Source organism: Pygocentrus nattereri, chromosome 19, assembly GCF_015220715.1.
Source record: "Pygocentrus nattereri isolate fPygNat1 chromosome 19, fPygNat1.pri, whole genome shotgun sequence".
Taxonomy (NCBI): Eukaryota; Metazoa; Chordata; class Actinopteri; order Characiformes; family Serrasalmidae; genus Pygocentrus; species Pygocentrus nattereri.
The window spans coordinates 31989492-32004483 of record NC_051229.1 but is presented as its reverse complement, the minus strand read 5'-3'; the positions used below and the strand labels follow the sequence as shown (position 1 = coordinate 32004483).

The window sequence follows — 14992 nt, the reverse complement described above, 5'->3', positions numbered from 1 at the left end:
TATGCAAATTTACAGTAAGTCACAGGCAAATGAGCTGCATTAATTTTAAAATTATGTTACAGTTGCTGTTAATGTAGTCCAATAAATCACTATAGTAGCTAAGTGAGTAAGTGATACTTCCCACAATCCCATAATCCCACAAACGGGGAAATTCCACCTCCGCATTTAACCCATCCATGAAGTAAAACACCACATACACACTAATGAATACACACACTAGGGGGCAGTGGGCACACTTGCCTGGAGCGGTGGGCAGCTCTATCCACGTCGCCCGGGGAGCAGTTGGGGGTTAGGTGTCTTGCTCAAGGACACCTCAGTCATGGACTGTCGGCTCTGGGGATCGAACCAGCGACTTTCCGGTCACAGGGCCAGATCCCTAACCTCCAGCCCACGACTGCCCCTAGCTAGTAATTTATGGTGATTTTTTTGTTTTGTTTTGTTTAAAAAGTGTATTATTTACGAGTGAATTTTAATATTTGTATATAAAGCATTTGCTATTATGACAAAAAGAATGCTAATTGTAGGTGAACTCTGTTAGTCTTTCATTAGTTCTGCATTTACATTGCTTGACTCTGGGCCTGATATTGCCAACTTGTCAGACCAGATTTCAACCCATATAACCTATTTTCACTTCATGTAAGGATCATAATTTCATTTTAAGGAATCAGTAAAGTATAATAACTACTTTGTCTGTTCTAACTTGTACTATAACATGTGAGCCATATCAGGCAGTGTTCATTACTGTCTAGGCACTCAAAGAAGTGGTGGTGAAAAGGTACAGTACCATTGTTCTGAATGTGTCGCGTTTCTTTCTCAGTTTCATCTGCTGGCACTCCATGGATCTCCACTCGCACCAGAGGGTCCACTACAGAAGCCATTTTCTGGCTCACTTTGGGTAACTGCTGGGCTGAGATCACCTACAACATAACAAGATACTGTAGTACGTTTCATATATTTCAAATACAGATCAGAGTATTCTCAAACTACAGGGAGATTCACTCTAAAGAGGCCCCGAATATTCTGCAATAAGTCTCGCTAGGATGAAGCAATCTGAACGAAACAACGTGAAATGTGCTCCTTGGTATATGGAGCTTTGAGCAAGCTGGAACAATAACATATAAACAAACCATGATTTCATAAGGCTAACCTCCTCAGAAAACATTCATAAGCTTCAACTCTAGTGCACAGGTCTCCAAGTAGTAGCTCTTACTGATGAGCAGCTTTTGAGGAGTTAAAAAAAAAGAAAAAAGAAAAAAGTTATTACATTTCAAAGGCATTGTAATTAAAACCTGAACCACAACCCTCAGTACTCAATTTATTGCATACAATTGGACTGGGTGGAGAGGGGGGGGGTATTGGTTGGGCAGGGGCAAATAAATAGGCAACAGTTCAGACACATTACATAATTAACATTCCAGCACGAGATCTATGTCACTAGTTAATCCTGTGTACTCACAAAAAGCAGCTCACATGTTGGTTGTAGAACCCTGGTTGAGCTGCCAAAGTGTTCACTCATTTTTCTGATGTCTGCATAATTAAATGGTTAAGACGTAAACAGTCTTTCAGAGTGGCTGGCTGTGAAATATTCCGTTCTAGAGAAGAATTTTTCAGAGTGGTGGTTAGGAAACAGATGTGTGCCTCCAAAAGCTCCCACCCACAAAGTTATGACATTAAGTGTTCATGAATACACTGCCTCGTGCCTGGGACATGATAGTTTTGTGATAAGGTTGTGGCCTTAAATGTGGAGGGTGAAGAGGTTTTGGCATTGCAAGACAGAATAATCCCAAAGAGCAGGTTTGTTTCACATTACCACTATTTTATCATTATTAACACTACTTAAAAAACTCTATTGACATAGTTTCACTTTTGGATCATAATGTAAAGCAGATATATTTGGACTGCCAACCCCTGGTTCCTATCACCGTCACAGCAAAAAAATCAGACTTCCTAAGTTTCTCTACAATCAACTATTTTACATCAAACCACTCTAAATTACTTTTGCTGCCATCAAAACAAAACCTCTAAAAAAATCTGCCTGATGTCCTTTACATAGTGTGTAAATTTCATGATGGATGGACCAAAAGAAGCGGCCCTTACTTGGAGAAAGTACGACTTTTTTTCCCCTCAGTCCTGCTCCCGCCCACTCCCACAGAAAATTGGAATCATTTATCCCACTCCTGCCCACAACCAAAACATATTGTCCCGCTCCCGCCTGACATTCCGACCTGACATCCTATACTTGACACAGTCTATTCATAAATACATTATTCTCTGCTGAAAATAACGAGGCAGTCATCAGGCTCACTGTGATGCAACTTCACCAAACAACATTTATTCCCAGTAAAGTAAAGCAGGAATTACACCACAGAGCGGTTATTTTTTGTGTTTTGCTGGGCAGCTCAGGCCGTTGGACTGAAGGCTCCATCATCTCTGTAAGCTACAAGAATTTGTATGCTGTTGTATGCCGTTGCTATGTAGCTGCTTCGCAACTCTTTAGATATTGCTTGTAGATATGATTTTGTGATTGCTCTACTGTAGTCTATACATTTTATTTGCAGGATTTCTCTTCCTGCGTGCTTCGGCTGCTCCTGCCTGCAGTGGGCTGGTTTCCTGCCCACTCTCCCATGCAAGACAGAATGTTGGTCCCATGCCACAAAATATTGTGCAGCCTTCTAGATATGAACTTTGGCTCCAACAGCAGTGCTTTATTTACATATAAATGACTAAATTATGCAAAAAGTTTAACAAATAAGTGGAATTCTCTTTGAGGTAATCTCAAATAGACTTGCCATTGAGGTTTCAGACAGTATATGAAAATGTTGTCTATAGAAATTGACGAAAGTGCATTGCGCAATTGTACATTTTTTGCCTGATTTGGTCCACTTTTCCCTTTTTAAGATACCAATATGACATACATTGGTAGGAACCACATCAGCAAGTCTATTTGAAATTACCAAACAACTCTACGAAACTCTATGAAGCAAATGTGTGATAACAAGAAGCTTTAAGTTTTCATTACTTGTCAGCAACATTAGCCTCATAGCTCTACCAATGACGCCAGCTTAGGACAGCAAACATGTCTTGCCTGACCAACTACATTTGGGATAAAGGGAAAACTGTGCCCATTTAAATTTGACTTGCTCACCATCACATGAAGCTCCTTATGTTTGAGCCATGGTCCTCTGGTCAGAGTGATGGGGTCGAACTCTGATGCCTTATCTCTGAGGTAGGATGGCTTCAGGACGTAGCCACACAGCCCATTCTGGCCAAACAGGCCTTGGTTTAGATCCATTTCTGGGCCTGGCGTCTGAAAGTTGAGGGCCACTGAAGGAAAGTGTACACAACACACAATGATATTAAAGACACCTGACAGGCGTGTGATGAAACAAATACTGTATATTATTTAAAGATAAATATAGTATGTTTCAGACTACACAGGATTAGGCAATGAAAATTCCCTCTTTGTTTTTGTAATTGTTATTATTGTATTATCAGTACATTTGAATCTCACCTATCTGGCAGCCTGCGTTCCACAGAGGCACCGGGTCATAGTTGGAGGAATCGGTTCTGAATGCAGATGGGTAAATTCTGCTCAGCTTGTCCACGTTATGGTGAATGTACTCAAATGCTGCAAAACAGTCGACTGGTTATGCACAGCGAATCTACAATCGTACACAAAAGCTTGGAAATCCACATGCTTTGTGATGAGAATACACTTAAATATGGCAAATGTGCAATTTGACCAGGGGTGCTCATACTTTTGAACTGTGCATCTCTGTATGTGAATGAAACAGTAACTGATACTGTTTTAGGCATCTTATCTTTCAGCAACTGTATCTTACCAGACTTCTCTGCAAACTTGAACGCATCCCCCTCTTTAAAAGAGCACATCTCGTAAAAGGCCTGGTGGGTCTGCGCGTGTTCAAATCCTTGGAACTTGACGCTTTTGCAGTAGATGACTATGTCCGAGAGCTCTTTGGCTAGCTTCAGGGTCTTTGATTTCTATAGCCATAAATAGTTCAAAATTAATTACACAAAATTAATGCTCTTTGGAGTCAGAAGCACAAAGTGAGTAAACTGTATACATCAGTGTTTCCCAACATTGTCCTTAGGGTCACCAAGACAGTCCATGTTTTTCTTCATCCCTAAGTAATGGTAGTCTGGTTGAAGGACTGACTGGGAGACCCTGAGGACCGGCTTGGTAAACACTATGCATACATTTAGGGGTGTGTTGATATGCCAATTTCATGATATGATAGAAAAAATTTATATTACACATATTCGACACATAAGCCTCAGCAACTAAATGCAATAATCATATTTTTCCGTATTTAGTGTCCACTAAATTACAGCAATTACAGCATCAATCCTTTTCAGCAGAACTGCTTACAGTTTTTAAAAGAATTCTGCCGAGATATTTTTTCCACACCTCCAAAGTTCAGTCTTAGAAATTGGTTGTACTTTCTTGCTTCCTTATTCAAGTTGATTGTCTTATATATAATCTCCTCAGAAATATCCCCTGAAATATGAATCTTCTGTGGTTCTTTTGACTGGAAACTACTGTGTAATACATATGGGACATATTATTGCATATAAATGCTTATATATACACTGCGTATATATTTGTGTATATAAATGCCTGCTGCTTTTGCATTGCGTGTAACTATTGAATGAATGATGAATAGAACCGTTGCTTTGCATGATACATTTTCAGTACAGAATCAGTAAAGAAATGCTGACAGAACTACAATAAATTAAAAAAAGTATTCCCAAAAAAATTTTTCACAACTGTCTCTAAAACAGTGCTTGTTGAAGAGATAACTGGCGCAAGTCTACGTTTTCTTAGAGGACATGAAATAATTAAAACACAATATAAACAAAAGTGAAATCCATATAAAAATAAGCAACAAATGTAAACTATAAAGTTATATCTCAATCTTACTGAACTCTACATTTATATTTTTATATATACATACATACACACACACACACACAGATAAATGGATAGATACATACATATAATGAACTGCAGACCCCACAACCAAATAGAGCTGCACCTCAACAGCTAATAACATTCCTACAGAGCAAGTTATTTGTTTTAGGCATCCAGAACCGCCACTTAGTGGCTCTGCCAGTGGGTCCTGGCCATTTATAAGCGGTTAAGCCACATTAGTGCCCTGTCATCGGTCAGTCTACCATTCTACCATCGGTCTGTCCATCATTATTGTACTTTTTTTTACATTATTGTATTTTTAAAAAGCTTAGTTAATCAATCATTCAAGGTAGGCTAACCAAACCAGTTTTTGTACAGTTCTGAAAGCTGTGCAGTGGAGTTTTTTAGGTTTGTGGTCACCACTTTCAGTCTCACTTTCTTTGGATATAGTCCACTATAGTCCCCTATAGATTATCTACAGATTTTCAACTTGTTAAACTCTCTATTGATTCTAAACAATGGTGGGGTTAGGGTTAGGATTTGGACCAGGGTTAGGGTCTAGGACTAGGGTGAGGGTTGGGTTTAGGTTTTAGGTTGAGGTTAAGGTTGGAGATTGGATTAGAGCCAAGTTTAGAGTTAAAGAGGATTATGGTCAATTTAGTAGATATGTAGTTATGTAGCTTGAAAGTAAAAGAAGTATCAACAAAGCATCTAAAGTGGTCTATCCAAATAAAGCGTTACCCAATATATCGATATGACGGTGGCAACTTCAATTTAGAACATCAGAACTGGCTATAATGCAGACCAGTGGCCTGTTTCATGAAGCATGTTCACCTTGGACAGTTTAAATTTCGACACGAATTCCACAATCCTACAACTCACTGGATAATCTTCCGAAAGAACTGGGACTGAACTGAACCACTGCAAGGACAATTTCAGCGTACCCCCGACAAGTTCTTCTCACTCTCCTCTTCATCATCGCGACAGTCCTCTTCCTCCGTCACAGACTCCTCCTCCTCGGCAGAGGCCTGGTCTGAGAGCGAGGCCTCCAGCTTGTTCAGCCGCTTCCCTTTGATCAGAAACCGGCGCTTCAAGTCCTGAGAGAGATTTGAAAGGTAATGTGTTCAATTTAAATTTAAATAGAGGCTGCTAGCTAGGCTGGCATACAGAAGTTTTCAGCATGTGAAGATTAATATGCTAAACGGGATCTGACTGATTGCCGATTGCTAGTATTGTAATATTTGGTTAAATATTGCTTTAAACAGCCGAAGAGTCTGAGGCAATCCCCCAGAGGAGATCACTCTACAGCATTGTTGAAGTAGGTCAGAAACTGAAGGCACACCTTCACCGAGGTGAATAGAACAAAACAATAGGTCAGCTACAATTACCCAGTTCCCTGCAAAACAACTCCACGGTCATTATAGGCACCAGTGTGTCATTTCAGGATGAGCTCAACCACCAGATGGTTATGAAATGCTGTTACCATCATGTGCAAAAGGTCAGACGGCCCTAGTCTAATGGCATGTTTTGAAGATTTTGACAAAGTCAACACATCCTATACAGAGAACACAATTCTGCACAATTTAATGCACAATTACTGTTTGTTTGTTGATGTATTAAAATATTAAAAATAAACTGTAGTCTGTCCAAACCATTGTGTTGCACTGCCTTGAAGTACTCATTTAAACATCAGAGGTGTCAGGCTGGGAGTTTTTTGGATGATGCCATGCATCTTTATGTATTAACGCTACAGGCACAGGCTGAAAAGAAGGTCCAGCTTGATGTTTAGGACGGATTAAGATATAATGACAATAATAGATGATTCACTCGTAGCTTTGGAAGACACGTCCTTTACCAAGCACTGACCAAGTTCCCTTCGAATTCTCTTTCAACACTAAAAGAGAAAGAATTCTCTTTCCAATCACCAGATTCATTCTCTCTGGCAAGGGGCCCGAAGCACAACCCACGTAACAATGTTTTTCCGTACATTGCACACAATTACACATTTCCACCAGAGAGGAATCCCCAAAACAATACATTCACACAGCTCTCTGTAGAGGAGGTGTTCACATATTTCAACTTTTCATTTTTACCATCACCATTAACCCTGAGAATCTTTGAGTTATCGCTGTTGATAACAAACAGTATGCAGCTAAGAATGAAAAGTAGTTTAATTTGAATAGTCAGCCAAAGTTCACTAGGATTAGAATTCAACTAGAATGTTGGTTTCTAAATTTCTATCAAGACTACATTTGCGTGTGTAAGTAGAGGCAGAAATATTTTGCTTCTATTTTACTAACTGAAATCTGATAAAAACGTTGTGCACAATCTTGTTTGGCAAAAAAAAAAAAAAAAAAAAAAAAAAAAAAAAAATTATATATATATATATATTTCCACTTTTTCCACCTACACCAGAAAAAGTCAGAAGTGCAGACTTAAACCCACTGATGCTGAATTTCAACTGTAATGAATTAATTATAATTATGTAATTACAATTGAAAAGTATAGCAAAACAGCTAGAAAAATAACAATATAATGTTACATACAGTTTAATTGAAAGGGTGCATATTCTACATTTTCCTTCTATTCTTAATTTGTTACACCTTTCTTTATTTATCAGTTTCGTTTATTATGTTTGTGCAGTTTTATGTACCAAAAGTAGTCAAAATTACTTTTACAACCAATTTTCCAACCACACTTTATCTCTTTCAACTAAACAGGCTGTGCCTTTTAAGATTTATATATGTAAATTAGCTATGTTCTGATTGGCTGTTCTACATTTATATACTACATTAAACACTTTCAAAACAGTCAGGAAAACTCATGATATGGGCCTATAATTTTAATACATACAATCACCAGTTGATACATATATTAGACTGGAGCAAATACTTATTTTACTATGAATGATACTGCATAAAGTATAGTAAAATTTAAACAAAGCAAGCTCACAATAAAGGCGACTTACTCTGAAAGTACGATTTACTTCAATATCGAGAGCAGGGAAGAACAGGACACTCCCCATAAATGTGTATTACCTCAGGGCTGACATATTAGCTCAGGGTAAACTCATTATTACAAATTATTCCATTTGAATTATCTAAATCAACTGGAAGCAGAAACATAAACATGCTAATATAATAAAAAATGTACAGAATTGAGGCGTTACTGTACTGTATAGAACTGAATTAGAAATTTTGTGAATTGTTACACTCCCTAAAATGACTGTAATAATTCTACACAGATTGCGCTGTTGCACACTGAAATGAGATGAGGAGCCCAAGCAGTGAGACTGAGGAGCCCAAGCAATTCCAAGTGGACACCAGCTGCATACATTCCTCAAATTCCACAGAGTGAATTCAGGGATGAGAAAAGAAACCAGAGGCAATGAAAATTTCCTCCCTTAGTCTGCATGACCAGACATAGAACTTTTAAAAGAACAGTTAGGCCTTTTGGTGTCTAAGGTTTGCTTCTTCTTTGAAACTGGAGCTATGAGGCTAATGTAGCTAAAATGTAATGGAAGCATCAGCGTCAAAAAAACCTCAAATAATCACACATTTGCCTCACACCAAGTGGGTTTACATGCACTCAATAATCTGATCATAATCGGATTTCTGCAGCCACCTGATTATTCAAATGGTCTTGTCACCATCATAGACCGATTTCTTAGACTGGAGTAAGGTCTGGAGTAAGCTGAAACCAAGTACATGTGATTTATGTTCATATTTTAAGATAAAGTCACACTATGTTTAAAAAAGTTGGCGCAGAGTTTGAGTTTTATGTTTCGTTTACATAATGTCTTCTACTATTGGCTGGTTTCAAAGCAGAGATCTGATTACTGCCTGACTCATACAAACCTGGAGTTCCACCATTATCTGATTACTCAAGTGCATGTAAAAGGGTTGATCGGATTAATGACAAAATTTGATTTTCCCCACTCTCACAAAGCACCAAAATCTACTTGAGTGCTAACAGCACCCCCTGGTGGAGAATGTTCAGCTGCTAAATGTAAATGAGTATCACTCAGTTTCTGATTTACTGCTGTAAACTTAGTGAACTACATTACAAAATCTAACAACTTTCGGTTTTCTATTAGGCTAATTTAAACTCCTGTCTAAATTCATCACGACTTAAAAGGGGGCGCTATGTGATTTGTGATCATGTAACAAAGAATTGGGAGCCTTTTACAAAGAAAGACGACATTGTGCTGCGGCTATTAATACTCGTACATTTGGGATGATGTGTTCACGTGTGTTCTCTGACAGTGAGCCAGCAAGAAAACATAAACAGATAATTCCTGGCTTGAAGCCAACTGCATTAAAGGACGAATTTGAATAAATGTGAATGCAGGTATCCAGCAGGCATCATTTAGAATGATCTTATTTGCATAATTTGTGGTGGTCATGAGATTTTATTCACTATCAGCAAAGTAAATGCTGTTAGTCAGACTTGGTCAGACTGTTTCTTAGAATACATAAACTGTTACTATTTTGCTATATTAATTTTATATATATATATATATATATATATATATATATATATATATATATATATATATATATATATATATATATAATTTAATTATTACACAATTATTTATATAGGTCATAATTTCTTTTACAGAATTTCTATTCTGTATCAGAAATTTCGAGTTCTGAATTTATCCATCTGTTTTAATTTCATTCTTAAAATATAATGTAAAAAAGGTTTTTCTTTCTTTTGTTGTGCTGTATGCACAGCAATAACTTTTCATTGGATTTAAATCATAATCAAATACTTGCTCTTTTGCTTTCAAACAGAATGGCCTGAAAGTTCACAATCTGCTCTTTCAACAGAGTTTCTATGAGCTACGTGCAAGAAACAACCCATATAAAATTACAACATGCTTCAATCATCATCTGCAAGAACAGTGACTTCTAAGGGTTAAAAGCTTTGTGTTCTGGGCATTAAGTCACCTCTGGAGAGGGGAGCTCTGTAGGCATGTGATCTCCCAGGGGTTTGGTTACTAGAGCACTGCCTAGGATGGAGGTCATGTGGTGGGCCATCAGCTTCTGCTGCTCCACACTACAGTGGTTCTCCAAGGACAGGATCACTGGATACTCTGACGTCTGAGGAGAAACACAAACAGTCTTTCATTCTTGCTGTTCTATTATATTATATATATATATATATATATATAGACACACTATATTGCCAAAAGTATTCAGTCACCCATCCATATCATTGAATTCAGGTTTTTCAATCACTTCCATGGCCACAGGTGTATAAAACCAAGCCCCTAGGCCTGCAGACTGCTTCTACAGACATTAGTGAAAGAATGGGTCACTCTCAGGAGCTCAGTGAATTCCAGCGTGGTACCGTGATCGGACGCCACCTGTGCAACAAGTCCAGTCATGAAATTTCCTCACTACTAAATATTTCACAGTCAACTGCCAGTGGGATTATAACAAAGTGGAAGCGATTGGGAATGAGAGAAACTCGGCAACGAAGTGGTCGGCCACGTAAAATGACAGAGCGGAGTCAGCAGATGCTGAGGCTCATAGTGCGCAGAGGTCACCGACTTTCTGAGTCAATCGCTACAGATCTCCAAACTACATGTGGCCTCCAGATTAGCTCAAGAACAGCGTTGAGAGCTTCAATGAATAGGTTTCCATGGCCAAGCAGCTGCATCCAAGCTTTACATCACCAAGCGCAATGCAAAGCGCTGAATGCAGTGGTGTAAAGTTTGATGGAGGGGGGATTATGGTGTGGGGTTATTTTTCAGGAGTTGGGCTCAGCCTCTTAGCTCTAGTGAAAGGAACTTTAAATGCAGATCAAAAGACAATTTCATGCTCCCAACTTTGTGGGAACAGTTTGGGGATGGCCCCTTCCTGTGTGTGTGTGTGTGTGTGTGTGTGTGTGTGTATGTATGTGTATGTATGTGTATATATATATATATATATATATATATATATATATATATATATATATATATATATATATATATATATATATATATATATATATATATGTATATATATATATACACACACAGAATGTGCAAATTGTCCTGTGACCACTGAAAAAGGACTAGAGGATCATCAACACAAACTGTGCAGCAACAGATGAGCTATCGTCTCTAACTTCATATCTACAAGGTGGACCAACAAGGTAGGAGTGTCCTGTGGACAGTGAGTGGAAACTCTAGCAGCACTGCTTTAAAAGGGGGTAACAAAGTATCAGAGAAACAGACGGACTACAGTCTGTAACTGTACAACTACAAAGTGCTCCTATATAGTAAGCAGAGCTAATAAAATGGACGATGAATATAGAAACAAGAAGGTTTTCATAATAAATTGACCAGTGAGTGTGTATAATTACATTTAACCAAATCATAGTCTAACCTCTCCATTTCTCCATCTACTTAAATGCATGGTAGAAAAGTTCCTGACTTAAGAGAAGAACTACCTTAAAGGCATACTCCTTGATGGCTTTGATGGCATCTTTGAAGAGGATCTTGGAGGTGAGAGTGTAGCCGTGGTATATAACTGGCTCCCCATCAGAACCGTCCCAGATGTCCAGCTCCACACAGCGGCAACTCTTCATCAAGGCTCTGTTAGGAGGACATAACAGCTCAGGCATGACATGAAAAGAAACAAACAGAAAACCCATTTATTTGAGTTAACAGGTGTTTCTATGCAATTCTGTAAATTTAAATTATATATTCAATTCAATATATATATACACATACATACAAAACAATATTCTACACATATATGCACAGACACACATACATACAGTACATATATGTATATATTATTTTACTTTATTTTTTCCTTATATATTTCTGGTTTATATAAGTACTACAAGTAGGCAACATGTCCAGGGTGTGCTCTCTGCCCAATGATGCTGCCCCCTATTACCACCACTGTTCAGAAATCAGAGTCGGTAAGTTTAATTGAATCATTTCACATCAATGAAGGCAAGAATTGCCTTCTTTACATCACGATGATCAAACTATGCAGAAATTTTGGAAAACTTGTGGAATCGGCCTGTAAGTATAAGCGTACCGTATATAGGCTTCAGTGCTGCTGGGGCCTTTGAGCTGGTCCTCCATCAAGTAGGTGTTATGAGAGGAGGAGATAAAGTAGTGGTTTAATGGCTGTTGCATATCCTGGTATACACGTTTATGGGCTGGGTTCATGATCAGACCCTCAGGCTGGTGCAGGTACATCAGAAAGCCATCCTTCGTCATCTGCTGCTTTGCTTTGGCTGTCAAGGTGGAGTCAAGACAAATAAATACGTGTGCAAAGCCTCGGCCTGACCTATCGGTTTAAATGTTGGCCAAAGAACTACAACCAGCCTGTCAGAGTATAAGACACTGATATATCTTTTTAAACATTCACAGTTATTACACTAAGATATAGAGAATAATGTCTGAACTGGTAGACCACCAAAACTGTCCAGCAGATAAACAGCACTTAAAGTTTTCATCTTTGAGAAAAAGGAGCAAATCAAGTTCTACTCTTGCTTCACATCTAAAATCTGTAATAAAGGCAATTGGTGGACGCATTAAATACTGGCTTCGGTGATGTTTCCTGTTAAATATATGTTTTTGGCTTTTTTCCTGATGAATATTCAGTAAACAAAAGGGTGGTCTCTCAATTTTGTACCCTATATGTCCAAAAGTATCCACACCCTTCTAATCAGTGAACACAGCTACTTTAAAGTGCACTCATTGCTGACACAGGTGTTCAGTTTCTCACATACAACTTGTATAATCTCCAGAGAAAAGCGTTATCAATAGAATGGGGTTCTCTGGAGCAGCAACACATGAGCCTAAGGTCTCCAGGCCCAATGCCAAATGCCAGCTAGAGGGGTATAAAGTCCCCAGAATTGGGCTGTGGAGCAATGCAACTACATTCTGTGGAGTGATGAAGCTCCATCCAGATGATCCAGAACTGACCATCCAACATTAGTACCTGACCTGACTAATGCTCTTGTGACTTAACGCAATCAAATCATCACAGTAAATGTTCCAGCATCTAGTGTAAAGCCTTCTCAGAAGAGCAGATGCTGTTACTATTAACACTGTCGATTTCAGAAGAAACACTGGATAAGCAGGTGTTTGCAAACTTTTGGACACACAGCTTTCAGGTCAGCCAGAGGCTTTAAAATGAGGACACATTACTGAAAGTGAATAGTGACCTGTTTCATCCACTTCGTATTTCTCGATGAGCTGAGCGGCGTAAGACAGATCCACCTGCTCTTTCTGCTCCTTCTGCAGGAAGTCCAGCAGGTTGGCAGCACTCAACATTCCCTCTGTCTTCGCATACGCTCCATAAATCACATCAATCTCTTCCCTCTGGGTCAGGATCTCATAGAAATGCTGAATTTCCTCTCCCTCCAGAGAACCACATTTGGACTGGTCACATTTCTGCAGGGACAAAGACACACAAACATGAGCAGCTCCGACTGCACAAAAGCACTGCAGAAATAAGAGTGAGGTCATCAATTTGGCCTATAAATGTCAAAACGGTTAAAAACGAGAAAAAAAAAATAATAATAATGCTAATAACTGCTAACACTTAAGAAAGGTGCGCATTAAGATACTGTAGCGCTCACCGCTGTTAAGAGAGACACTCTCGGAGGAAGCCTGTGCCAGCCTCACCCTTCTAACCTTGGTAGCATCGTGTGATTGGGGGAGTCCTAACTAGTGGGTGGAATTGGAAACGACTAAATTGGGGAGAAAATTGGGTAAAAATGTAAAGAGACACTGCACTCACCCAAATCGTCGTGTTTTATTTTAGAGCGGTTGTCAGCCTCAACCACGCTGTACATAAGCAGAGATTTTCTCTAACAGCTCGCTCTCTAGCCCAGCTCACTTTTCTTCTCTCACTCACATATACGCACACCATCAGGGTGGTTCTTGCTCCACCCTCTACAACAAAGTCCACAGCAAAACGAACCACGTACAATAAATGCAAGAGCACAGAACTGAAACTAACATGCAAAAACATTTCTTGAACATGCTGGAATATTTTTGCCATCTTTTCCCCCAGTTTCTAGGTCCCACTAGCAAGATCACCCCCCAATGAAACAATGCCACCAGTGCTAGGAGGGTGAAGGATTAGCACACGCTTCCTCCAAGTCACATTACGCCAGTCACCACATCTTTTAGAACTGCTGCTAACGCAACATCACTGGACAACTTCACGTACTAGGCGAATGCTGTTGTTAGCCAACAGACACCCAGACTGGCCAGCATCGCTCTAGGTGATGGGTGGAGAGGGAGAGCCATTCTACCCACCCACAAATGGAGAAAGAGGCCAATTATGTTCTCTTGAACTGTCAGCATCACCAAGGATCGAACTCACAAACACACAGACAGTTACGCTACTCGGAAGCTATATTTGGCCATTCTAGACTGAAGATGGACATGCGAAGCTTGTGACCAACATCTACATTAGTGATCAGTCTGAATTTCAAATAGTCATAAAAATGTAAAACACTGAGTTTATCTGTTTGCTGATGTTGTATGTTCTCATGTTTAGCAATCATTTGATGTCAGGACTCTATGCTCCACTAGAGGGCAGTGTAATGCTTGACTTGTGGTCAGGGTTTTTCTGTTTAGATAAAAAAGGAAGCACAGATAGACTACTGCAGCCATCTAAAGGCTACTGCACGCCGGACAAGAAGCGTCTTTCCGAGTCACGTAGTCGAGAGCTTAAAGCGCAGCTATAGCACGCAGGAAGTGTCGAAAACAGCGAGCGTTTTATGCTTATTCTATAGATTTAACCGAGTAAACCTGTAAACAGGATTCACAGAATTCAACACTTTTTGTTACCAGATAACTCTCGAATTCTCAAACTCACAGCTTTTAAACCAAAAGTTACGAGGTGAAGTAAGTTCAAATGTGGCTTTCTTTGTGTAAATTTCAAGTCACTTGTCACCTGTTTATAAATTTTTATTGTTTGAAATAATGCAATACACAAACATATAATTTGGACAGTAAGAGGGAACTGAAGCACCCGTAGGAAACCCACACGCGAACTTCCCACAGAAAGGGCCCTGGTCACC

General features: G+C 39.1%; 1 protein-coding gene across 2 annotated transcripts in view; it reads right to left on the bottom strand.

The window, feature by feature from the left end:
* plcd1b (phospholipase C, delta 1b) overlaps nucleotides 1–14992 on the bottom strand; it is a 37476-nt gene that overhangs the window by 5625 nt on the left and 16859 nt on the right. For both annotated transcript variants that reach the window (XM_037531066.1, XM_017711374.2), the window contains exons 5-13: nucleotides 13121–13349; nucleotides 11983–12184; nucleotides 11381–11525; nucleotides 9889–10041; nucleotides 5878–6030; nucleotides 3843–4002; nucleotides 3512–3628; nucleotides 3146–3324; nucleotides 785–917 (exon numbers count right to left, since the gene is read on the bottom strand). In XM_037531066.1, the coding sequence (XP_037386963.1) occupies nucleotides 785–917; nucleotides 3146–3324; nucleotides 3512–3628; nucleotides 3843–4002; nucleotides 5878–6030; nucleotides 9889–10041; nucleotides 11381–11525; nucleotides 11983–12184; nucleotides 13121–13349 (1471 nt within the window). The remainder of the gene's footprint in view (nucleotides 1–784; nucleotides 918–3145; nucleotides 3325–3511; nucleotides 3629–3842; nucleotides 4003–5877; nucleotides 6031–9888; nucleotides 10042–11380; nucleotides 11526–11982; nucleotides 12185–13120; nucleotides 13350–14992) is intronic.